At 48.0% G+C, this 26,058-nt stretch overlaps 1 protein-coding gene across 3 annotated transcripts in view; it reads left to right on the forward strand.

Moving 5' to 3' along the window:
• Nucleotides 1-26,058, forward strand: part of CACNA1E (calcium voltage-gated channel subunit alpha1 E) — a 310,524-nt gene that overhangs the window by 239,460 nt on the left and 45,006 nt on the right. For 2 of the 3 annotated variants that reach the window (XM_047077294.1, XM_047077295.1), the window contains exons 18-26: nucleotides 353-450; nucleotides 4,858-4,914; nucleotides 6,041-6,688; nucleotides 7,119-7,432; nucleotides 9,724-9,883; nucleotides 11,028-11,157; nucleotides 11,857-11,916; nucleotides 12,704-12,810; nucleotides 24,743-24,754. In XM_047077294.1, coding sequence (XP_046933250.1) covers nucleotides 353-450; nucleotides 4,858-4,914; nucleotides 6,041-6,688; nucleotides 7,119-7,432; nucleotides 9,724-9,883; nucleotides 11,028-11,157; nucleotides 11,857-11,916; nucleotides 12,704-12,810; nucleotides 24,743-24,754 — 1,586 coding nt within the window. The remainder of the gene's footprint in view (nucleotides 1-352; nucleotides 451-4,857; nucleotides 4,915-6,040; nucleotides 6,689-7,118; nucleotides 7,433-9,723; nucleotides 9,884-11,027; nucleotides 11,158-11,856; nucleotides 11,917-12,703; nucleotides 12,811-24,742; nucleotides 24,755-26,058) is intronic. The other variant, XM_047077296.1, reaches the window with a different exon arrangement.

Below are 26,058 nucleotides of genomic sequence, written 5' to 3' on the forward strand. Positions count from 1 at the left end.
CATCTGAGAGGTGTTGGCTCTAGCTTCTGACCTCCATAGCTGTGGGTAGCTCCACTGAGGGCTAGGAGTTTGGGGTAGAATTCCATGGATTTCCTGAAGAATTGTGAGGAAACCTTTGGGGCAACGTGGAAACCAGAAACTGGCCATGCCAGGGCTGAAAGGGTTCTGTTTCCAAAAGGGCCTGGCGCCTGGCCTCCTGAAGTCTCTGAGCCAACCCACCCTCAAACTGCCTTGGTTAACCTCTTCTCCTGCCTTCCTCATTTCACCTGGTCTCCAGAACTTGGGGGGAGAGCCAAGGCAGCTATTCTCCTTCACGGGGATACCAGCAAACCCATCCCTGCTCTGTGTCTAGGATGAACAAGAAGAAGAGGAGGCCTTCAACCAGAAACATGCATTGCAGAAGGCCAAGGAGGTCAGCCCGATGTCTGCACCCAACATGCCTTCTATCGAGTGAGTTGGCTGTCCCCACTTCAGTGACCCCTGGGCTCCTGTGCTAACAGCCAATTAATTCATCAACTCAGAATGGTGTATTATCAGAGGATGCCTACTCCATGCCAGGAGATGTCCTGTGAATATAGCAGTGAGCAAGATGAAGTCTCTGTTCTCCCAGAGCTTTTATTTCAGTGAGCTAGATAAGAAACATACGTAAATAATTTTAGACAGTGATAATTGCGGTAAGGTAAATAAAACAGGGTAATAATGCAGAGGAATAAGAATTGGGCGGAGTACTTATAGGCAGTCTGGGAGGGATTCCTTGAAGAGGTGATATTCAAGCAGAGATCTAAATATGGAGAAGGCAGTCATGTAAAATTATGAAGGAAGAGTGTTCTCCAGCAAGGTGCAGTGAAGCTGATATGCAGGGAGCAAAGAAGACTAGGAGACAAGGCCAGGGAGATCCTGAAGTACCAGGTAAAGGATTTTAGCTTTTATTCTTTTTTTTTATTATTAAATTTTTTTTAACGTTTTATTTATTTTTGAGACAGAGAGAGACAGAGCATGAACGGGGGAGGGGCAGAGAGAGAGGGAGACACAGAATCGGAAGCAGGCTCCAGGCTCCAAGCCATCAGCCCAGAGCCCGACGTGGGGCTCGAACTCACGGACCGCGAGATCGTGACCTGAGCCGAAGTCGGACGCTTAACCGACTGAGCCACCCAGGCGCCCCTTTAGCTTTTATTCTAATGGCAACCATGGAAGGTCTAAAGTGGAAGGATGGGTATGACATGATTTACACTGATAGTAGGTCACTCTTCCCTGTAGAGAATGGATTTGTAGGGGCCAAGAGTGGAGGTGGGGAGACAGATTTGGTCATTAGAGTAAAGTAGGTGACATATGATGGTAGTTGAGACCATTGTAGCCATGGAGGAGATGAGAAGCAATCACATTCAGTCTGTGCTTTGGAAAGAGAACCAACGGCAAGAGGTGATAGATTAAATGTCATGGGGGTGGGGATAAAAAAAATATTTCTCTCAAGTTTTAAGGTTTGATGCCTAAGCAACTGGGTAGATGGTGGTGGTATTTACTGATAGTCTAGAGAACAGTGCAAGATTGATTTTGGCCACATTAAATTTGAGATACTTAGAGGACATCCAAGTGAGGATGTTGAATAGGCCATTGGTTACATGAGTCTGAAGCTTAGAAGAGAAGTCAGGGTTAGAAATAAAGATTTGGGGGGAGCCATTTGAGTTTGGATGGCATTAAACTCTCAGCATGAGTGAGCTGGCATGGAGTGAATCGTAGTGGAGACAGAGCTGCTAAGGACAGAAACCCAGAGCACTCCTGTGCCTCGAGGTCCAGCAGACGAGAAACCTGCAGAGGAGACTGATGGGGGCAATTAGGAGTAGGAAGAAAGAACAAGGAAGGGTCATGTCCTGGAGACCTGGAGAAGAAAACTCTTCAGGAAGTAGCGACTGGACAGTACAGCTAACTACTGTTGAGAGATCACATGAGACGAGGACAGAGAAGGGACCATTTCTTTTGGCAAAATGAAAGTTGTTGTGGACCTTCAGTTTCAGTGGCCCGGTGGGAACAGAATCCAGATGGAATGAATTAGGGGGAGGATGAGAGATTGGAGAGTGGAGCAGCAAGTATAGACTTTGAGGATCCAACCTGAACCTGTGGTTGCTGGTAGAACTAGCAGGAACTAGCAGGGTGTGGGCCCTGTGTGGAGCTGGAAGAAGGTGTTGGAGGAAGGGCTGAGAATCCCTGTTGTGACTTCTGAGCCTGTGCAAGGCCTATGTGGGCATCCCTGGGGATCGATGGGGAGACTTTGAGACCCCTGGTAGGTATAACTCTATCCTGACACCAGACCCCGTTATCTATTCCCTGAAGCTGGTAAAGGAGGAGCCTTTCTTTGCCAAGTGCTCATGGGAAGGTCTCTGAATGTCTGCTGCCTTTCCCTGTAGAGGCATTCTTGGTTTTATGTGGGGGTCTCCTTCCCCTGGATGATCCTCATCTTGCCCTCACCTTTCAGAACTGAAGGTTTGGCCTCTCAGCCCTTTCTTTGTGCGTGAGAAAATACTGCCCTGAAAATTTGTTAAAGATTGATGGAGAAAGGCAGAACAACTCCTTCCTCTCTGGAATAATCTCTGGGCCTTGAGTAGTTCTTTCCCCACCTTCCTTGCACTCGTGAGTTTGGGTTAAAAATACACACACACACACACACAGGTATGCAAACATGCTGGTGGGTAGGGCTGGCTGTCACTTAGGAGTGGGTGGTTCTATTTACTGAGATGAGGAAGCCTGAGGAAGAGTGGGTTTGGAGACGTGAGTTGGGAAGATGCTTGGCCCAGAGTAGAAACTCACTATTTATAGAATGAAAGAATGAATGAAATGCTGGTAGGGCATAGGGCTGTAGGCAGTGAGCTGTGTGTGTATCTGGGCCTGGAGAGGTGGAGGAAGGTGCTGTAACTCTCCACGATGAACAGAGATACGGCTCTGGTTGCAGTACGTTGCTGTAGGGTATGTGCTGCTGCTGGGAACTATGTCAGGGTGGGTGTGTGCTGCTGGGGAGGGCAAACGAGACCCCTGATTTCTGGGCTGCTGTATAACCAAGGTGTGGCTGTGTATAAAGAAACATGAAAAGCGTGTTGTTACAAATCAGAAGGTCTGAGGGCTGGTTCTGTAACTCACATGCTCAGTATCCTTGGAGAGAGAGCCACTTAGGATTCTAGAATGTCTGTTTCCTCATCTTTGAAATGGAAAGAACGCCAGCTGCCCTTCCTGATCCACAAGGTTCATGTAAGGTGTATGTGAGGTCACATATGCATGAGTTGGGAGATATGTCGATGCTTCTCTGTATGATTTTAAGAATGAAGGTATATTCATGATGGGGTGTGAATTTGGATCTTCGTACGTGTGAATGGAGAAGTGAAGAGGAGTTTGAAGTGTGTATCTGATTTGTGTGGGAATTAAAAGTTGGGTCTCTGTTTGACTGGTCTGTGTATGTGTGTGTGCGTGTGTGTGTGTGTGTGTGTGTGTGTGTGTGCGTACCTGTGTGCATTCACAAGAAAGAGAATTCTTCCATGTACTTAAACTCTTACACATGTGCTTCTGGAGAACGGCTATTTGAGTATTTGAGAATTTGCAAGTAGACGGCAGAATCTGCCTTCCCTAGTGAGTGTGCATGCTGCCTGGCTAGTGTGTGTGCTTCTATTTCTATATGCTACCCGTGCTCCTTGGCACCACCAGCCCACGTGTGCCTTATTGCATTGCAGCTGCCTGTGCTGAAGGGTGCATGCAGACAGGGGGCTCACAGGCATCTCCACTCTGTGGACGCGTGTACACATTGTGCCTCTTCCAGATGCCAAGCGAGGCTCCAACCAGCTGCCTCTACTCCCTCCGCCCACCCACATGTCAGGCTCCCCTGTGCATGTGAGACATGGCAGTTGAGCAGTGCCGCTTTACCTAGCATGTTCTCCATTGGTCAGGGAGGGCGCAGCACTTGCCAGCCTCCTAGGTCTAGTCAGGGGCCCACTGGGCCAAACTGGGGCTGTCAGCCCGGGACTTGGGGCGAGCTCACTCCACAGGTGTCCCAGATGTGTTGTCCTCTACCTGAGCATTGATCTTGCAGTGACGGCTTTGTTTGTATGAGTCCTTTTTGCCTTTGTGGGTGATTCCCACACCCTGCCTGTCTGACCTTCTATCGAGCTTGTAAACAAAAGGAAACAGCATGTGTATGTCTGTAGAAAGATTTTTTTTTCCCCCTGTGCATGACTAAGAAGGTTTTTACTGTGTTTTACCTGGATGAACAGATGGAACCTGGAAGGCCTCTGGCCAGGGTCACTGTGTTGCACAATTGCAGGGGACATGGCACATATCTTGAAGTACATGGACAGCAGCTCATGGAGTGGTGACCCTGCCTCTGGCCATGGGCTACTGTGTGGCTTTGATGGTGTGCATGGCAAAGCATTTGTTCTTGCATATTTTACAGTGATTGGAGTGATGAGTTGTGAAGTCACACCCCTGTGAATATCCTGGAAATGATGGAGGGAAATACAACTTTCATGCAAGTTTATGCGGTTTCCAGAATAGCTCTCTTGAAGGGTATTTAGGTACAGGTGTGAGTGCCGGGCATGGTGATCGAGCACCTGAAGCTACGTACTCTACGAAATGACATATCCATTGTGTCCCTGCATGTACGCTTCAAAAACTGGATCCGCGTGTTTGCACAGAGTAAGAATCAAAGGTCACTCCCTTGGCAAATTGAAGGTCGGGAGTCTACGGAGGGCAGCAGGCATGTGGAGAACGTATGGGCACGTAGAGGACTCTGTGCCTCTTCCTGAAAATTGGCTGGTGGCTGTGGGGCTTGTGGTTCCAGGAGGTTGGGGTGAACTGAACCTGTTCGTTTTTCTTTCCCAGAAGAGACAGAAGGAGAAGACACCACATGTCGATGTGGGAGCCACGCAGCAGCCACCTGTATGTGTGTACCGGTCTGCGTGTTTGTGAGTGGTTATGTGTGTGTGTAGGGACACCGTGTCTTTGTTCTCACCACACAGTGGGCAGAGTGGCGCTGGGTGTGTATGTCAGTGTGCGTTGTGGTGTGTGCGTGTGTTCCGTGCACATGGTTTGTGGACACTATCCTCTGCACCTTCCGACATGTGCTTATATCAGTGTGTGTCTAAGGTATGTGACCCTGTGTGTTGTTCACTCCTCTGCGCGGTCTGTGAGTGGGCACGCGTTGGTGTGGGTAATTGGTGTTGGTGGGTGTGCCTTGCACGTAGGCAGTTGTGTACAGCCAGGTGTGGGCCTCAGTGAGGATGCGTGTGGGCACATGTGAGTGAAAGAGTAGGTGACTACCCTTCCGCCCGTGTGAGCCCACTCCCGCGTGCTCTCCTGCGTGCATATGTCTGCGTGTTCCTGCCGCCACATGAGATGTTCAGCAGCGGCTTGGAGAATGAGCTGCTGGTAGGCTCTACACGTGCAGCCTGTGGCTTTTATCGGCTGTTGTGGAAGAGATCCACGGCACTCTTATTTTTTGAGGGGGATGACTCCGTGGGTCTGCCTGTCACTGCCGTCCGTCATCCTCCAAGAGTAGCCCACCATTGCGCCTTTCAGCCTGTGCTATCCCAGGCTGTCATCTGAGGGACCAAAGACAGGGAGAGTAGGAGGAAGAAAGATCTCTGACCTTGAATTAAGGGCCAGTGGTGAGCAGAGGGTGGGTACAGGTTGGTGCCCTGAGAGCAAAGGAGAACAGGGGAGTGAAAACCTGGCAAGCCTTCTACTCCTCTCCTGCAGGCCCTGGGGGCTCGGTCCTAGGCTGATCCCTGCCCACCCTTCGACTACTGCAGAGCAGGGATTAGGGTGGGAAGCCCCACACACCAGGAGGCACTGGTCCAACCACCTACTCGTGCGTGGCCCACTCGGCTCCTTGCATCTCTCTGTGCTTCCTGTCTGCAGGTCCTAGGCTCTCCCGTTTGCTGCCCCCCATGTGTCCCACCCCTTTCCCGTGGCTACTGAGGGCTGGTCTACACCCTTGTGGCTCCCTCCCTGGCCTTCAGCAGTCAGCTCCTGACCGTGGTCCTCACCCTTTCCTCTTTGGCAGGAGGGAGCGGAGGCGCCGGCACCACATGTCAGTGTGGGAGCAGCGCACCAGCCAGCTGAGAAGGCACATGCAGATGTCTAGCCAGGAGGCCCTCAACAAAGAGGAGGCCCCACCAATGAACCCCCTCAACCCCCTCAACCCGCTGAGCCCCCTCAACCCACTCAACGCCCACCCGAGCCTCTACCGGAGACCCAGACCCATTGAGGGCCTGGGCCTGGGCCTGGAGAAATGTGAAGAGGAGCGCATTAGCCGCGGGGGGTCCCTCAAGGGGGACGGAGGGGACCTGCCGAGTGCCTTGGACAACCAGAGGAGCCCCTTGTCCTTGGGCAAACGGGAGCCACCATGGCTGGCCAGGCCGTGTCATGGGAACTGTGATTCGACCCAGCAGGAGGCTGGGGGAGGGGAGACTGTGGTGACCTTCGAGGACCGGGCCAGGCACAGGCAGAGCCAGCGGCGCAGCAGGCACCGTCGTGTCAGGACCGAAGGCAAGGAACCCTCCTCCACCTCCCGGAGCAGGTCTGCCAGCCAGGAGCGGAGTCTGGATGAAGGGGGGCCCACCGAGGGGGAGAAGGACCGCGAGCCCAGGGCCAGCCACGGGGGCAAGGAACCCACAATCCAGGAAGAGGAAAGAGGCCAAGACTTAAGGAGGTAAGTTAGCTGCAGGAGTGCCCTGGAGGCATAGAGCCCTCCTGGTGTTAAGGATGCTTCAATACAATCCCGCCTGGCCCTCACTTTTCCCTTTTATAAAATGGAAATGATACTGACGCACCCTTTATAAGGCATGTGTAAATATGACACACAGTGGGCTCTGTCCCCCTGAAACCCAGAGGCTGGTCTTCTAGGGCATCTCCTATTGGGTGTGGGTCATAGGTGGATGGATGGGAATAAGGCACGGACAGCGCCTGTGGGTCTTAGCTCCTCTCTGCCTGGGTGGGTGGGGGTGAGAGGCAGCAGATGCCATGCTCCGCGCGAGGCTCCTTGCGCTTCCCCCCACTTTCCCTCTTGCCTGGCTCACCAGCCACTTTAGAACATCTTCTTCTGATCTGAGCACCAGCCGTCTCCTCCTCTGTCTCCGCAGGACCAACAGTCTGATGGTGCCCAGAGGCTCCGGGCTGGCAGGAGCCCTCGATGAGGCCAACACGCCCTTAGTCCAGCCGCAGCCAGAGTTGGAAATGGGGAAGGATACGGCTCTGACAGAGCAGGAGCCGGAGGGCAGCAGTGAGCAAGCTCTGCTGGGGGATGTGCAGTTGGACATGGGCCGGGCCATCAGTCAGAGTGAGCCCGACCTCTCCTGTGTCACGGCCAACACGGACAAGGCCACCACTGAGAGTACCAGCGTCACCGTCGCCATCCCCGACGTGGGCCCCTTGGTGGACTCAACTGTGGTTCACAGTGAGAACACAAGTCCCTGTCCCCCTTCACCCTCACCACCCATCCCACCCAGGGCTGGGGACAGTTATGGCTCCGGAGTCGCTCAGTAAAGCAACGTGAAAAGCCCCACCAGCAGGACGAAATCATTCTTCAGCAAGGAAGCAATAGGAGCAGTTTTATCTAGGTTTGCAGGAAAAATAAGTTAGAATTTTCTCCATCTTTAGTTTTATCTGTAAAATTTGCTTACGCCTTGGCCCCTGTGACCATCATAGAGACGTCAGAGAGATCACATGTGGTTTTGTAGCCAGATGTATATACGTGGCTATTTGATGTATCGTGTGAACACTCGATGGCACTCTCCAGGACCTCCGAGGGGCCATGTCACCCAGACAAGTTAGGGAACCCGTGTGGAGCAGGAGATGGTCCAGACCGCTTAGTGTGTGGCTTCCAAACCTGTTTCTCCTGAGGCCTCAGTTTGTCAACCCTAAAGTGAAGCACTGAACTGGGTGTTCACTGAGGTCTTCCTCAGCACTAACATTTTATGAATTTATAACTCTTATTTACTCTTTTCTCCTAGGAGCTTTTACTCAGTTTCTCTGATAGATTCCTCAGGCAATGGATGTTAATCTCCAGACCTCAAAAGGAAACAGCAGAAAGCCCTCCATCTACCCCCATCCCTGCCCTAGCCTAACCTCACCCCTATCCTCACTTCAGCCCCACCCCCTTTCCTGCCCTAACCCTGCCTCTATCCCCATACTAAACCCACCCCCACCCCAACTTCACCCCCACCCCCACCCCTCACCCCACTTCCATTCCTGCATTAATTCTGGCTGCCGCCTCATGCTCACTGAATTATGACCAGAGGGCTCTACCCTTGCTTTTTTTTCCTTCCGATTTTTCCCATATATTTCTATTTTCATAGGACAGTCTCCTCTCCCTGTTTTTCTTTCTTCTGCTCCCTCTCCATTGCTTTACTTTCTGTACACTCAAAATGCCAGTACTGCTTTAAAAAGTGAAGTCTCCCATGTTCACTGCTCCTGGGGTTGGTTGACTTGGGCATGCCTCAGGATGTCAGACTCACAACCTCTTGTGGTGTGTGTTTAATTTTATGCTCTAATAAGTAAATCTTTTGGACTCTCTCTTATGAGAAACATCAAGAAAGTTTGGCCTTCCTCTGCTACTGTCCTGGGGCTAGTCTATGGCCTTGGTCATAGGTAAGGGCATAATGTCAGAGGGATCTGGGATCATTACCTTTTGGAAGGACCCAGAAGGAGCCAGAGCTTCAGAGCTCTGCTGCTTGCACAAGGCTCCAGGGTAGAGTTGGTCACTGAGAGAGAACAGTGGGAGAGTTTGACTGAATCCCTTGCCCACTCAACTTTAGCCTCCCTGCCACTTTACCCACACTGTAAGTTGCATGTGGAAACGGAGGGTGGCGGCCCAAAAGCTCCACTCAGTCTCTGACTCCTTCATCCTCCTAGCCCTGGAAGGCCGTCATGGTCCCATATTTGCATGAATATTGCATTCCCGTTTCAACATTAATCACGACTGGAAAAAGCACAGCCAGAGAGTCAGCTGCAAACAGAGTAATGGTTTCTTAAAATCTTCCATTGCAGTGTGATATCATTGAAAGGATATAGGATTTTGAGTTGGGAACTAGCTGTATGAACTGAAGATAGATAACTTGAATTCCCTGAACTTCACTTTTCCCATCTGTATAATGGACATCATATATGCCGCTCAAGGTGTATTGTTGTGAACATTCAATAAGTACATGTAGACAAAGAATCTAGATTTTTACATATAACTTTGTAAGCCTTACAAAAGAAATAATCGTTCTGTTACCCTGGGAAACATGATTATTATTATTTTTTTAATGTTTATTTATTTTTGAAAGAGTGAGACAGAGTGCAAGTGAGGGAGGGGCAGAGAGAAAGGGAGACCCGAATCTGAAGCAGGCTCCAGGCTCTGAGCTCTCAGCACAGAGCTCGACACAGGGCTTGAACTCATGAACCATAAGATCGTGACCTGAGCTGAAGTCGGACACTCAACCTACTGAGCCACCCAGGTGCCCCACATGATTATTATTTATATGCCCAAAAAGGCTGTCATGTAAAATTAGGGTGAGGGTCAGGCTAGGAGGAGAGTAAGGGCTTCACAGTGTAATCTAACAAACCCAGTGCTTGCAGGGTGCCTGGCTAGATGCATTCCTGTAACCCCTTCCCCTCGTCTCTATCCCATCCCTGTGGAAAACAAAAGGTGCTATTCTCACATGCAGCGAGGTTTCTGATGATTTCAACATGTGCCTTTCACAGTTAGCAACAAGACTGATGGAGAAGCCAGTCCTTTGAAGGAGGCAGAGATCAAAGAGGAGGAGGAAGAGGTAGAGAAGAAGCAGCAAAAGAAGGAGAAGCGTGAGACGGGCAAAGCCATGGTTCCCCACAGCTCTATGTTCATCTTCAGCACCACCAACCCGTAAGGCACCTTCCTATCGCTCGCCCTTTGGCACCATGGTAGACGACCAGGGTTAGAGCCAGAGTTGGGGTGATGAGGAGGAGAGACGAGGGTCCGCTCACCCCCCTGATCCTTCTCAGTGAACTGTGGCCAGACATCTGAAACATGCGGGGTGCTCCCTGGTAGAAGTGTGTCATGAGGTTGAATCGCCGCTGAGCTCTGTGCTGCATCTGAAGAATAATTTAAGACGGAGAAGCATGAGCAATGTCATGAGAAAAGGACCCTTTACCTCAAATTGTTCAGTGGGTTGTGTCGAGGGCTGGGGTGGGAGCAAGGAAATCTACTTGGGATGTGCCACCAAATATTTCAGTGGTGGACAGAACTGAGAATATGGAGCCTGGAATAAATAGACCACCCACTGGAGTTTAAGAGGATTGGTCCCACTTCCCTATATGTGGATTTTGAAATGGGCATGTTCCTCAAAGCAGAGGTAGGGCTATGAGATGGAGGTGGCAGAGAAGATTCTGGAAGGTTAGACTGAGCTGCCTTTGCCCTGGAAATGAGCAAGATGTACACATAGACCAGCTTCTGAGGCTAGGAAGACAGAAAGGTTTTCAGTGACCACACGGGCAGTATTCAGACAAGCCTCTGGGAGGGAAGGAACTCGGGCTAAGGTATATCGGATCACCTGAGTCCAGAATACAATCTATAGAATATGATCACTTTAATCAGAATACCTGGGGCTCATGAAAACCTGTTGTTCCTCTCATCAGGAATCTTAGAATCAAGGTCTATTTTTACATTTCTGGCTTCTTATGATTTCCTTGCTATGCCCCAGTTTCTGTACAGTGGGGGAGGTGACACTGAGATACAATGGAGGGTCCCATGTAGCTATGCTGAGTGCGTGTAATCTGATGCTGGCTGCTCCCGTGCCTGCAGATAATGTATTTGGCTTGCGTACCGTAGCCTCTAACCGATCTGATTACCTTCTCCCACTGGAGCTTTAAATCAAGGGTGGTGCCTGAGAAATTAAATTGCTCTCCCCATGGCTTCCTCTGGCCAGGGCCTGGCTGTCTGGAAGAGGCTGATGAGCACGAGGGTGGGGAGTAAGAGATGGGGATGGGAGGGAAGCAGAGGCAGCTCAGAAGGCCCTTCCACCCCACAGGATTCGCAGGGCCTGCCACTACATTGTGAACCTGCGCTACTTTGAGATGTGCATTCTCCTGGTGATCGCAGCCAGCAGCATTGCCCTGGCAGCCGAGGACCCTGTCCTGACCAACTCGGAGCGCAACAAAGTGGGTGCACGGGAGCCATTTGCAACCTCCGTAATACCCTGGTACCCACCCCATCCCAGCCCCTCCCCATCCCAGCATTAAAAGTGAATTACGGCAGGTTCCTGGGGAGTGAAGAAGGGTTAAGAAATGGTCCATTCCAGTCCCTCAGGGCAAAGTAGGGACCATTTCAAGACCAGCCCCTTTTCTCCAGTCCCCACTCCCCAGCCACACTGTGTGCTGTTATGTTTCAGCAGTGGGCCTTCTCCCCCGAGCCAGCCAGGTCTTACAGGGTCATGTAGGGTCATGAGGGATGTGCATGAAGTTGGGGAGCTGAAGCTCTACCCCAGGCTGCTGAGACATCTCCCGGAGGTCCTAAGGGTGTATGTTGGGAAGTATGAGGGAGGTTAGGAGGATTGGAACTGACAAGGATTCTAGGTCCTGAGGGAGATATTTGTGGGGCCATTCAGACCCAAGAAGTGAAGTTCTGCCCAAGGGGAGGGAAGAGCCAAGGACTGACCACTAAGTCATGCGGTTCCAGCAGTAATGCCTGCCCCCCCCCCTCCTGTGTCCAACTAGCAGGCTCAATCCCAAGCTTCTGTCCTGAGGTAGAAACGAGTTGGGGTGGGGGTGCAGGACTGCATGTACACGGGCAGTCAGGCATGTGTATAGCCTGGTGGCCACACGTGATGCTCTTCCCCTTCACGGATATGTGTCTTACAGGTCCTGAGGTATTTTGACTATGTTTTCACTGGCGTGTTCACCTTTGAGATGGTTATAAAGGTAAAAGCCTCTAGAGAAAAGCTGGGCTATGGGTGTTTAGATGGGTCATGTGTCTGCTCCTTTAGTTTGGTGCCCTTCCCCAGTGCTGCCACCTACCAGCCAATGACAGAACCTCAGTAGGGCCTCCAGCCACGCCTCCTCTGGCCTCAGAATTCTGATGAAGTCTGTCATGATAAGATGTTGTGGTACAGCACGTCTGCGTGGATCTGTTTAGACTGGGGCAGACCTGTGGGTATGGCCCAAGGGGAGCCAGGCCCACTCTCAGGCAGGCAGTGGGAGTGCAGACAGGGGTGGGGATTGTACTCACCTCCTCAGTGTGCTCCCTGGTCTGAGCCTGGGCACGTGCCAAGGCAAAGGGTCGGCTAGGGATGGGTCTTCCTGGACACCATGTAGTTCCAGCTGCCCTCACTGCCCCCCATTCTGTTTCCCACCATCCTAACACCCCACATTTCTATTCTTTTCATAGTCTCCCTTATGTGGGGTTCCCTCCTCTGTGCATATGTGGTGACACCTGGTGCTCTGAGCCACTAATGGAGGAAGGAATGTGGCAGAGTTCGTGAGAGCCAAGGGGTCTAGTTGAACCCTGGTGGCTATGACAAGGGGCCTCAGGCTTCAGAGTGAGGTGAAGAGAGACTGTGAGACATGTCCTCTTGCTCTTCAGGTCCTTGTACAGGGTTGATTATAGAGACAATGGCAGTAGGGGCATTGTCATGGGGAGCCCCGAGCTCAGGGTGCATTGCCGACACCAGTGGGCTCATCCCTGGCTGTTCACATCTTTCTCCTTCAGATGATAGACCAGGGCTTGATCCTGCAGGATGGGTCCTACTTCCGAGACCTATGGAACATCCTGGACTTTGTGGTGGTGGTTGGCGCATTGGTGGCCTTTGCTTTGGCGTAAGTTTAACTCTTTCTTCTTGTTCAATTCCCTGTTGTCTCTTCTTCCTGAGACCTTGATTTTGAGGCCTCTCCAAGGCCAGCCTGAGAAACAGTTCACTCAGAGTGGTGCCAAAGAGAGCTGCTCTTGAAATCTGCTTCCCGCTTGCCCTCTGTGGTACTTCTAGGAGCCTTATATCTTCAGCTCACATGCCCGAAACGGTAGCACTGGTGAAGGAGGAGCCGGGAAAGTCCTTAGGGAGAAGTCAGAGGCCCTGGGGTTCCTTTCTTGGAGATGAGGAAGCATGGGCAGGTGCTCACCCATGTGGGCAGTGCCTCCAGGGGCTCAGGAAGGGACCCAGGGACAGCTTACGTATCTCTCGTTTCTTGATTCTCTCAAACAAAGAATCAGCTTGAAAGAAGAATGTAGAGCGTAGAACAAAGTTGGGGATCACAGAATCTTGAGCATGAGGAAACTCTCTGCTCATGAGCAGAGATACCCCAGAGAGATTTCAGGGACATCAGAACCATGTTAATACGTTTAACTCCAGAACATAAGATTTTTTTTTTTCTTTTTTTTTTTAATGAAATTTATTGTCAAATTGGTTTCTTTTTTTTTTTTTATATGAAGTTTATTGACAACTTGGTTTCCATACAACACCCAGTGCTCATCCCAAAAGGTGCCCTCCTCAATACCCATCACCCACCCGCCCCTCCCTCCCACCCCCCATCAACCCTCAGTTTGTTCTCAGTTTTTAACAGTCTCTTATGCTTTGGCTCTCTCCCACTCTAACGTCCTTTTTTTTTTTTTTTTTTTTTCCTTCCCCTCCCCCATGGGTTCCTGTTAAGTTTCTCAGGATCCACATAAGAGTGAAACCATATGGTATCTGTCTTTCTCTGTATGGCTTATTTCACTTAGCATCACACTCTCCAGTTCCATCCACGTTGCTACAAAAGGCCATATTTCATTTTTTCTCATTGCCACGTAGTATTCCATTGTGTATATAAACCACAATTTCTTTATCCATTCATCAGTTAATGGACATTTAGGCTCTTTCCATAATTTGGCTATTGTTGAGAGTGCTGCTATGAACATTGGGGTACAAGTGCCCCTATGCATCAGTACTCCTGTATCCCTTGGGTAGATTCCTAGCAGTGCTATTGCTGGGTCATAGGGTAGGTCTATTTTTAATTTTCTGAGGAACCTCCACACTGCTTTCCAGAGCGGCTGCACCAATTTGCATTCCCACCAACAGTGCAAGAGGGTTCCCGTTTCTCCACATCCTCTCCAGCATCTATAGTCTCCTGATTTGTTCATTTTGGCCACTCTGACTGGCGTGAGGTGATACCTGAGTGTGGTTTTGATTTGTATTTCCCTGATAAGGAGCGACGCTGAACATCTTTTCATGTGCCTGTTGGCCATCTGGATGTCTTCTTTAGAACATAAGATTTAGGAACTTCCTTTGTAACACACTGAGGAAGACAGTCTTAAACCATTTAGGTAACTAAACCGTGTTCATTACATTTGGGGATTTTTTTCCCCCAAACATTGATCCAGCTGTAGCAGGTTTTCAACCACATTCCGACATTTCCTGTGGAATCCGGCGAAGGAAGGGGCTCTCTTAACCCTCCAGGGTATAGCTGGGAAATACACATGGTGTCAGGGCCTTTTCCCTAAGCTGGTATGTCGAGTGCCCCCAGATGAATGACAGCCTTTTGGGCTCTGTCTCTACCTTGTTCCACCACCAGAGCAGCCTCCCCCCTTTCCTAGGTGGTGCAGCAGGCTTCCCTCCAGACTCTTCAAGTACAAGAGCTGAATCTTCTAAGCAAGTCTGGCTTCAGTGTGATGAGGCTGAAGGGAAACATTTGGGAGTTGTTGTCAGTGATAGCAACTGGAAGAGGGAAGGGGCAAAATACCTGCATAGGTTTGACCTTCCCAGGTCCAAGAAAGGAGTCATCCATCCCCCCCCCCCCGCCTGCTCCCCAAATACCATAAGCTTCCATTTCTGTCTACCCTGGCAGAGAAAGAGGTGGGGTGATTTAAGAAGAAACATTCCCCAAGTGGCTGAGGGTAGGGAGCTCTCTGTGGGAGAGATGAAAGGTCTCCAGCTGTCCTAAGAATCTAAGATCTCCCAGAACCTAGAAGTGGGCTATTTGAATTGCTGTCCCACCCATGAGGGACCCCCCCAAAGGAGAGCCAGGGTGAATGTGGCTTATGACCCTGAGCTGACCTTGCAGATCAATTTCAGTGTCCCTTGTCCCCCATGTACACCAGTATATTAACCCCTATTAGAGTCGCATGGAATCACCTGTGTCTCTCACAACAGGAAAGACTCCCGTTAGACATGACTGAGCTATTTCCAAGGAAATTTCACAAAAGCATGGCATTTTCCCAAACATCTCTACCTCGTATGAATTCTCACCTCAAGACAAAAATCAAGGCAGCTCTGGCTATACCAAGGGGACTCCCAGCTCCTCTTCCTCCTTCTTAGAAAGAAGCATTAGAGTCTTTTTCCTAAGGAGGCCTATTTATTTGGTAAGGGATAGATATCACTTTTGAGTTTCTAAAAGGTCAAGTTCCCTTTTCATTTTGTCAATTCATTTGCTTACATTATTCACCATATTGTTCTTCTTTCTTATTTCGATCTCAATAAAGTAGTTTGTGTCTTTTTGAAGAAATGAAAGACAAGGAGAGAAGTATATCAAGGAACCCACCCCATCTTTAGGAATCTCATTGGGGTGACAGGACATAGTGGGAGGAAGGTGTGGGCTGTGGACTTAGGCAGGCCCTGTTTTGAATCCCAGCCCCTCTATTTACCTGCATCATGTGCTAGAGCAACATAGCAAGACAGTAACCCTTTTATCCTCAATTTCTCATCTCTGAAATGGAGTCAAAATGATGTGTATAGAGTGCTTAGCATAGGGCCTGGCACAGTGTAAGTGATCAATAAATGTTAATTTCCTTCCTTATGCTTCCATTCTCTCACCAAGCCTAAACATGGAAGACAAGTATGTGTTGATATATAATGTGTGAAAATAGTTGAAGATGAACACAGAGTGGTTTCCAAGACTTGTTTTACACACACGCGCGCGCACACACACACACACACACACACACACACCACCTTGTCAGGTATGTAGGTGCCCATGGGAAAAAGTTGCATCTTAGAGGAAGCCTTTGCATGCCTGCCCCATGTCCACAGTCCAGCTGTCTCTCCTCAGATCCAGAGCGAGGACGATGGGCTGGAGGGTTGTCACCTGTCTTGTTCTCTTTTTGTACCCTTTGAAAACATGGCGGTGGTGGCTTTGGTGCTGGTGGCAGGGAAGCCTTAACAGCCCCGGAACCGAAGCCTGTCTGTTGGTCCTCAGACCAGGTACAGTGCAGGGAACCCCAAGAACCCCTGGGTTCTGGGGTCCACACTTATGTGATGGATTGAGAGTTATGATCCATCACTTGCTTTTAGTGATGTCACTTTCGGAACTTTTTCTTAATTTCCCTGGAAATGTAAATGGTACCTGCTCACCCTTCTCCATCCACTGTCTTTTGTTACCATCCTTCCAAGCTGGCCATGCACATTTCCTCTCCCCTTCCTCCTGCTCATGGAACAGGCTCATACCCCTCTTCTCTGGCCTTCGTCACATTTGCTGAGGTCCAGGTAATGCTTTCTCTCGCTCATGTGCCACGCTTCCTAACTCTCTTCTCTCCCTTTCCTCATTAAGGGCACCAGAGAATTCAGCTCTTCCATCACTTTGGTAGGGTTGGCCAGGATCTCCCCTGCCAGCAGAGTGAGGGCCTGGCCTGGGGCAGACAGCGGAAGGAAGCCTGTGTTGTACTCTGCCGGGCCATGGCAGGAGGCTCAAGCCAACAGGAAGCCAAATGTGGGGTTTTCTGCACACTTTTCAAGGACCCTCCCTCCTTGTGGTTACAACTTCCATTGTTATAACCCATATGTTTGCCTCTGGGAATGTCCACCGTTCAGATGACCTTACTCTAGCCCTATCTCTCTCTCCTCCTTGCAATTGAGCCTTGCCCTGCCGAGGTTTCTACTCAGGCTGTTGCTCAATCTGAGTAGAACGGATGATGATTGCCATGGTAACACCTTTATGTGATGCCTCAGAAGTCATAGGTGACTTGGCATCCCTTCCAACACTACCAGCCAGGGCCCTCTCAGAACCCAGCCCAAGTCCCAAGAGCAATACCCCTAGCCAAGGGGAGGGAATGGCCTGTAGCTGAATTCTCAAAGAAAGCTGCGTGGTCCCCTGAGCCCTCCTGCAGAGGTCTGCACTTGCCATCATGTATGTTTTCTATAAGCATATATGCTGTTTGTGTAGTGGCTGAAGAGAACTCTCTCTTCTCTATAGCTGCGTACTTCAAGTGAAGGGATTCTTTATAATGTAAACCTGACAAATTCTGTTTGGGAACTTTTATTATTGACTTTTGAGGAGGAGGGGAAGGGGATTTATTTTCTAAGTGTGGGCATACCAGGAGGTGAGAAAATAAACGGAAAGATACTCACATGGCCCCTTTCCTGTTCTTCCCGGTACACTTTTACATTATAAAGCATTTATAAGAACACTCAGGTCTCCTGCCTTCAGCCAGATACCTGTGTAGGGAAGTGGGCAGAGTTTTGGCAGAGGTTGGATATGTTTCTCCTCATTCCACTGCCCTCACAACACCCCACTTTCTGGGCCATATGGAGACACAGAGTGTTTGCCAACTATAAATGTACTGACTGTGCCTTTTCCTCTGTGAGGTTTCAAGAAAAGTCTGGTGAGTGACTGGATCTATGAAACCTTTCTCTTTGATCTTTTTCTATCTGAAAAAGAGGGATTCTTCTGTTTGAGAATTATTTTACACCGAAGGGCCAGAAACTGCTTTTCCCAGTGTCCTCACACCCTGTTGCCATCATTTCTGCTTCCCAGCCTCCTGGGTGGGAAAACAAAGATGGCTCCAGCCTTGGCATTTCTGGGTATCTGCACATCAGGTACATTCTGTCACTTTGGGGTGTCTTGCCGGAGTCAGCTGCCTTGTAGGGAAGTCATGTGGCCAACATGTCAGGGTGAGTTCATGAGCTTTATGGGATCCTGCACAGTCATGGTGATGCCCCCCGGCCCTCAGGTTTCATACCTTAAATGTTGAGTGAAGGGATTTGGACAGGCAGGTGGGCAGGGACAGCGTCATAGGAAGAAAGGTGAGGGACATATGTATGTGTGATCTTGCACTCCAACCCAAGCTCCTCACCTTCCTCATTCTCATTGTTCTACAACCTGTTACTTGACTAGCTCAAGTCAGGTCACCAGGTGAGCTATCCTAGATTGGATTGTAAACAGTAAACTCACAGCTGATAACGGTTTGTCAACACAAACAATTAAAAAAAATAGCAATTCTGCTCCCACCTCCTCCCCCCATCTGGGGCCTGTGCATCAGTCAGAATCATGCAGGCTCTATGGCAGCTGAGGCCAAAGCTTCCCCTTGCTGTTTGCCATCTTAGCAGGGCACAAGGTAAGGTCAGGGCTCCCTGGCACACAGGGGAACCTGGATCATAGCCACACTTGGCCTTTAATTATTCCATGCTTAGCCAGGAAGGAAAAACATGAGTCAATCTGCCTCTCGATGCCAGAAGGAACCAGAATTCCCACATTAGCTTTTATTGCATTCTTTTCATTGAAGTGTGTTGCTTTTCCGACATTTGACACTCTGCCCTAGTCTTTAAGATGGATAAGGCCTTCTGAATGCAGCCACAGTGGCAGAGCCAGTTCTGAATTCATTTAGTGAAATATGCAGATACAATTTTAGGTTCGGGAGGGTCCTCAGGAGCCACAGAATATGGTACCCCAGTTCTACTTTTGTATTTATAAAGGTGTGAATGCGTGCTCTGAGAAAGGAGTGGCTATTCAGAACTGAGACACTAGTGTGCACTTACACTCAGCACAGTAATAGTCGTACAGACATTTTACCCTATACCTGGCTCCTTCCTCCTCTTCCTCACTGTGCGCCTGTGTCTGAGGCAGTCCCCTCAAACCTCAAGCTTTGCTGTGCAACTTCTTTCTTGACAACCCCTATTTTTCTAGAACCGAGAGGGGTGTCTCCCAAAGGAAGCTGTGCCTACACATTCATCTTGTGGGGGAAGAAAAGGAGTGGACACAGTCCTGCTTCATGCAGAGAAGACCCATTTACCATTGAGCCAGACAGGTCATCCAGTCCCACTGTTCTGTGGAAGAAAATGAAGGATTAAAATTAAATTTAGCCATCAGGTAGCCAATTAACTGTGGATTTAGGATGCTGGCTGAGCTGGAATTGGAAATTTCCAGCAGCGAGCAGAGAGAAGGATGTTGTTTCTCGAGACTCCAGCCTTAAGAGTCACCTCGAGAGTGACTTACCATGACTTTCTGCCCAGGCAGGAACACTAAAGGTGATGAATGGCCGTGAAGTCTTGGGGTGCCTACTGCTGGATTGTATCTGAGCTGCCTTGAAAAACAGGTTTTGGGGGTGTCTGTGTGGCTCAGTTAGTTGAGTGTCCAACTCTTCATTTTGGCTCAGGTCATGATCTCATCGTTGATGAGATTGAGCCCTGCGTTGGCCTCTGTGCTATCAGCATAGAGCCTGCTTGGGATTCTCTCTCCCTCTCTTGTTGACCCTTGCCCACTTGTTCATTCTCTCTCACTCTGTCTCTGTCTCTCTCTCAAAATAAATAAACATGTAAGAAGACATAGAAAATGGGTTTTGGCATGAATTAGGGGTGACAGAGTAGGAGCCACATGGAGGGGATGCCTGAAAGAGATAAGTTCTCAGTCTACCTGCTCTTGGCATTAAGCCCCAGCATGCATGTTTTGTTTTGTTTTGTTTTGGGTTTTTTTTGACGAACACTGAAAAACGCGTTGTCTGTTATATACACCACTGGTGCTGCTGGGGAATGTGCATTTGGAGACCTTTATCATATGTAGGCAACGGGTGTGAATGCCCAAGCAATTCTCTTTATTAACAAGCACAAATTTGGGAGATGGTTGATTATAAATGGACCTCAGCCTGTGGCCACATAACCAAGCAAAATGAGATGGTCCAGTCAGGGAACACAGCCCCATTCACATAGTAGCCAACAATTTGGCTAACCAGCCTCAGATGCAAGAAACACCCTGCACGTGAGGCAAGCCTTCACAGATGGAGGAACAGCGCAGTCCTGCAGGATGAGTGGAAATCCACCACAGTGCCCTCCGGATTTAAAAGTAAGTTTTAGAATAGCCCAGAGCAGATGTCATGATGGGACTAGGGAAGGATCCACTCAGATCGTGTGACCTGCAAGCCATCTGCTTAATCCACACTCACAGAGCCACAGCATAGGGGAGTGTATTGGCTGGACTTTTCCAGCACCAAGGCCTTCTCGGGAAGATCAGCATATGAGGGATCTAGGGTATGTAGAGAATGTGAACACTAAGAAGCAAAATCACCATTCCCCAGACCAAATAACAAAACTGCTAGGAGACGGTAAGGGACTTTGCTGTCTCCTGCTCCTCAGTGCTTAGACCTTCCAGTTACAGCATGGTGCAGTGTTTGCAAAGGAGAAAGTTTTCAGGAGCAATGCTGAATGTGTACAGGGAGCTCACTGAGATGCATTTGAAAGAAGGAAAGTACTATGCACTAACCACTTAGCATAGAGTTAGTGTCCTGGTCACAGAGCAAAGAAAGTTGGCAGAGTCACAAAGGATTTAGGGCTCATGGGAGACCCCAAGCAATGCTGAGGTATGGGTGAGGAAGAAGAATACACAAATAGATGACCTAGCCTTACCTTACAGTTTCTAGACTTTTCTCTGGAGACTAGAATTGCCAACGCAAAGAGGTAAACTATCATTTCCATGGGTCTTTAGAATTTTTAAAGTGCTTTCTCACTAGTTGATTTATCACTCGAAAGTTTTATAGTTGAGAAGCAGATTGCTGGAGACTTTAACTACTTTGACTCATTGGACTAGTTGCAAAACCAGTTTTAAACAACTGGTGCTTTTTATTTCAAGTTTAGGGGCTTTCTCTGTCACATTAAACTTCCTTCTACCTCTGTTGTTGTAGTTATTTCTAAGCCATTAACCCCTGTAAACTCAACTTGGGGGCCTGGTGTGGATCTCTCCTCAGCCTACAGGTCCATCTGTCTCTGCTTAGAGACAGACAAGACATATGGACCAGATTAAGAAGGGCGTCCCTGACCCTGTCCATCTTGCTATTCCATCTGTACCTTTTTCTTTCCATGAACCCTTGCAGACCCTAGACTGATTAAGGTTAACAGAGGATAGATAGGTCAATATTTGAGCTCAGGAACTGCTTTCTTTTGCTGTTCCTTCTTTGGTTAAAACCCCCTGTGATTCCCATATGAAAAAGCACTGTAACATCACAAATAAGGACGTAGATTTCAGAGCCTGACTTAGTTCTGAATCCCAGCATGACGAATTATTCGCTGCCTTAACTGTCTCTATTTCCTCATCCATAGCGGGAATTAAAAATAACTGTGTTTTGGTCTTGTGAGAGACAAGATAAAATATATTCAGTGTCTGATATAGTGCCAAATACTTAGCAAGTGCATATTAAATTTTTGTTATTATTGCCTACCAAATAATAGTCCCAGACACTTTAGCAAGGCTCAAGGCTCCTCACAGTGTGACCTCCTCTCCCCGCCTTACACTCCAGCAAGCCTGGAGGCTCCTTCTTCTCATGCAAGAGATTCCCTCAAATCCCTGTGCTGTTCTCTCTGGGACTCATGGGGGAGGGCAGAAGGCTATTCCACTTAAGGAGGAAGAGCTCTTCAGACCCCGACTCTGTCCCCCATGGAAAGAGTGGTTCCTTGCAGAAATCACTTTGAGAACATGTCCTTTGAGAAAGGGTTGGAAGGGAGGGCGCTGGAAACTGAAGAGTGAAATTACAGTGAATGATGTGTGATTATACATGAAAGATCTGGAGGGCAACTTGACAATTGAGCTGGAAAAGTCTCATCTTTTACTGATGAGACGTAAGAGAAATGTGACTTTTTTTTCCCTGGAGAGCAGCCAGTAACTTACCAAATAAGTAGGAAAGGCGTGGGGAAAATGGGTGGCCCAAATGAGTCCCAATTAAGGTGGGACCAGTACATCCTACCATGTGAAATTATCCTCAAATTTTAACATGAGAGTTAATTTTTAGACCTGATAAATTTCAGTAATTAGCTAGGCAGTATAAAAAAAAAAATTCTGATTATACATGAAGTAGCAGAGACTAACAAAGTGTTATCAAATGATTATATTTAAATGATTTGTAAAAAAGCACATGAATTATTTCAAAAATAATGTGCCTCAGTTTAAAGTGCTTTAAGAGTTTGTCCCCTGGTTTGATAAAACATTTCCCTTACAATCTTGTTAGCTTTGATAATGGCTTAAATAACTTGTATGCATGACTTTGGTAAAGGTACTTTAGCCTAGTGTATGTGTAAATTATGATATGTTTTAATTAATGTTAAAATTAATATTGGTGCTAAGTTGTTGAGACCTTTCTGGATTCTGTGGCTTTGTTATCCAGTATTCTTTTCATTTCAAATGGCAGTTTTCAAATCAGTGCTGAACATATGTTAACAAAACTGAGAAGCGAGTGTGCTTTTCTTCAACCACTCAAAATCAGAGCTTTTCAGTGGCTCCTCCTGTTTGAACAATGTGCAGAGCAATGACTAATCTTTATTTTGCTTTGGGCCTCTGTCTTATTACTATCCCTGGCTCAACTCTGTGGGAGTCAGGAGGGGACAAATCTCTCTCCCAACCCCTGCTGTATATTGGCAGCTACAATCAGTTGTTGAGATCAGAGTGTGCTGTTAAGGAACCCCATTGTCCAAAACAAGAGACACACACATCATACGAGCAATGGGTCAGAGATGCTCTTTGTTCCGTAGCAGAATATTTTACTAGGATCCTGGAGCAAAATTAATTATAGAGAACAAATTCTGTCCTTTATCCAGGTGTGTGGGAAGAGCAAGAAATTTGGGGCCTTCCTTCATAAAATGGGCATCTGTGAGTATGAACCTCTGAGAACCCGTTCAGATGCTACTGGACATAAAGGTCTCAGAGTTGAGGACCTGGGCTAAGCAACAGGTAAAAGCCTGGAGTGTGTGACCCTAAATCACCTGCCCATCCATTGATCCTACTCTGTTCTCTCATTTTAGGGATATGGAAGAGTCTCCCTAAGCTTTTCCTTAAGATGAATGTAGACTGGGGAAAGGAAGGTGACCTATGTAGTTGTTTTGGTGAAATTTTCAATCAAGTGATTACATTTTCCCATGGCATGTAGCTTGCAATTATACTTTTATTTGTTTGCTTGTTTACTTGAGGTCTGTTCTCCCTACTAGACGTGGTAACTTTCAAGAAGCTAGGGACCTCAATTGTTTTATTTACGGTGGTAAACCCACACCTAGAAGAGTACCTGACATATGCTAAGGACTCCATCAGTGCTGTTATATGAGTGGATACAGGTGTGTTGGACCAATCCACCGTGAGTCCAGGCTCGTGTATGAGAAGACACTGTGATAGCTCAGGGGAAGATATTATCTTTGCCTTCTGAACACTCAGAGGGCATCACATGAGCAATGTAAGATTTATAAAACCTTGGGTTTAATTCCCAAATAAACATTAGTTTGGCAATTATAGTGAAAATTAATGTAATTTTGAATATGACATCATTTACTGAGTAAAATAATGATTAGAAGTCTTTGCTTGTGACATATAGTGATGTAACCTAGGTTTGTGATACATCAAAAAAAATTAAGAAAGGAGAAAAAGTACCGTTTAGAGCAACCAGCAACTAAGAACCGCAGCCTGAATTCTAGACAGTTCTACATGGCTGCAGACAGGTTCACCAGTGGCAATGTGGCTCACTTATTTAGTGATCTTATGCAAGGCACATCTTCCTGGGTATGCAGTTTCCTTTGCAATTAAGTGTATTTCAGGGGCCTTTTCCAGGTCTAGAAATTTGGTGAGCTGTTTGACAGAGCTTGGAACCAAAACATGCTGCAGAGGTTTACTGGTTCAGAGCAAGAGCTCCAACCATCATATAGTCTTGGGGATAGTCATTCCTATGTCCTAAAGTTATTAGAAAGTCTAAATAAAGAGTCACACTAAAAGTTCTTAGCATAGAGTCTAGCCAAGAATTAATATTCAGAAAGTTGGCTCTCATTATTTCTATCTTAAGTATTACATATTTATGCTCTCACCCTTTTTGTTATTGGAAAGCCTCAAAATAGAGCTGGGATGATTTTTCTTCAAGCTGCACAGCAAAAACTCATGATAGACAGTCGGTCATTTAATTTATCAAAGCCATCCTCTGTGTGACGTCAGGACCTTGAAGACTATGCCTTCCACTATATTTTGAATGGTTTTAGGGTGTTGCTCATCTGTGCTTTTGAGAGAGGTCATGCTATCCCTGACAGAGTGACTGTGTGCCCCACTGCAAATGAACTCCTTCATAAGCATAGATACACCACTATGGCATGATATGCCTTTCCCAATAGAGTTTCTGGCCCAGAGCAGAGGAGTAATTCCTCTCTCCTGGTTTCTTATAAATTCCCTGGAAATTGAGTTTGTCTGAAGACTACTAAGGAAGTAAAAGGCTATATTTAGAAAACATCAATAGACTGGGCTCCATGAAAGAAAGCACATTGTGGGGAATGCCATCTGGTTAGAGACAGCTTCACTAGTGCTTGCAAAGGGCCTTTGCCTTTCCAGGTTGGAGAGGGGGGTGTGGAGCAAATGGTGCGCTGGCCCTTCCTTTCACAAAGCGTGTGGACTCTGCAAGTGCCAAGGCTGTAAGCGGGATCTCCTGGGCCTGTGCTTGTCCAATTCCCTGTCGCTGTAAGGTTCCCTGTCCTCCCTGAAGTTTTCTAACTGTTTCCTTCTCTCCACCCCTCCTCCTTTTTTTTTTTTTTTTTAAACTGCTTTCTGCTTGGATCCTCCATAGGAACGCCTTGGGGTAAATATTGTTTTCTCTTTTCTTTGAAGTAAAGAATACGGGAAGTGGGCTTGGAGGAGGGTGCAAGTACAGTTGGGAGGGAAGGAGCCTGCTCGTTGAGAAAGGAGCGGTGAGTTTATACGAGTGGTAAGTTCTCACTGACAACCAAGAGAACAAAAGTGAGGAGTCACCAAGCCTTCTTGGACAGTGATCATTTTTATTGGTTGAGGTATGTATTTGGCTTAGAAGTTGCCTTTTTTAGGTAGGTAGCTATATGAATGTAATACAGTAAAAGAGTTTATAAAATATACAAAACCCCTGGATGCAAAAGACCTGATAATGCAATATTTTTGGATTATCTGTATTAAGAGTTCAAATGGAATAAAAGTGGCTTACAGGCCATGGCCTACAGCCATTAAGAGGGTCTTTAAATTCACATTCTGAGCAAAGCCAACATTCCTTGAATTCTATTAAATGTCTTCTTCCTACCTTGCCTTCTGTGGAAGAAAATGATCTTTTATCTCCCTGTCAGAGGGGATGCCGTGTATGGCGGAAGGACAGGGTAAAAGGCAGGCAGAAGCCCTTGTAGTTCCCATCTGATGCTCTGGATCCCATTTCCCCGGACTGTTGGTGTAATGGTACTCTGGGCCAACATGAGGAAAGAACCAGAGCCTGAGCTCAGTCTTTAGAGTCTCATTTCCTACCATCTGTGTCTTTTACAAATTGCAATTGTGTGAATTGAATGCAAAGATCTCAGGGGATAAGAAGGGTGGAGGGAGAAATGCAGGTTGATTTATTCATTTCATTCCTAAAACTAAAAAGGGAAGCATATTTTATCTATTAGGAGCAAACATTTCCAAGTGGCTGAATAGGGAAGCTCATTAGCTGTAGGGCAAGGATAAAGGTGGGCAGGGACTGGAGTTTGGGCCTTCTCCAACTGTATGGCTCTCTGCAGCTTGTGCTAGGTATAGGGCACCTCCGATGAGAAGGAACCGCGGAAGGAGCCAGCCATGCGCAGGTAGTGTGAGCCAGCGTCCTGGCAGGAAGCCTACGTGACATGCTTTCTCTGGAAGCGGCAGCCAACACAGCAGGGGTGTCCTGTCCCTACTGCCCTTCCCCACCCTGTTCTCCCCTGAACTAATGAGTTCTGCCAAGGTGGCAAATGTAGAGTCAAGGAAAGGACTAGCTTAAGTCCTCTGATGAGACTTGCTTTCAACCAGGGGTTCCCAGTCCATTCAACGAATATCATTTGAGAGCCTGCTACTCAAGAAGCACCAGACCAGGCACCATGGGGATCCAGAATGGATTGCCAGTCATGTTCCATA

Source organism: Lynx rufus, unplaced genomic scaffold (assembly GCF_022079265.1).
Source record: "Lynx rufus isolate CCGP_SWC_20201006 ecotype Redwood Valley unplaced genomic scaffold, mLynRuf1.p SCAF_15, whole genome shotgun sequence".
In the NCBI taxonomy this organism is placed as follows: Eukaryota; Metazoa; Chordata; class Mammalia; order Carnivora; family Felidae; genus Lynx; species Lynx rufus.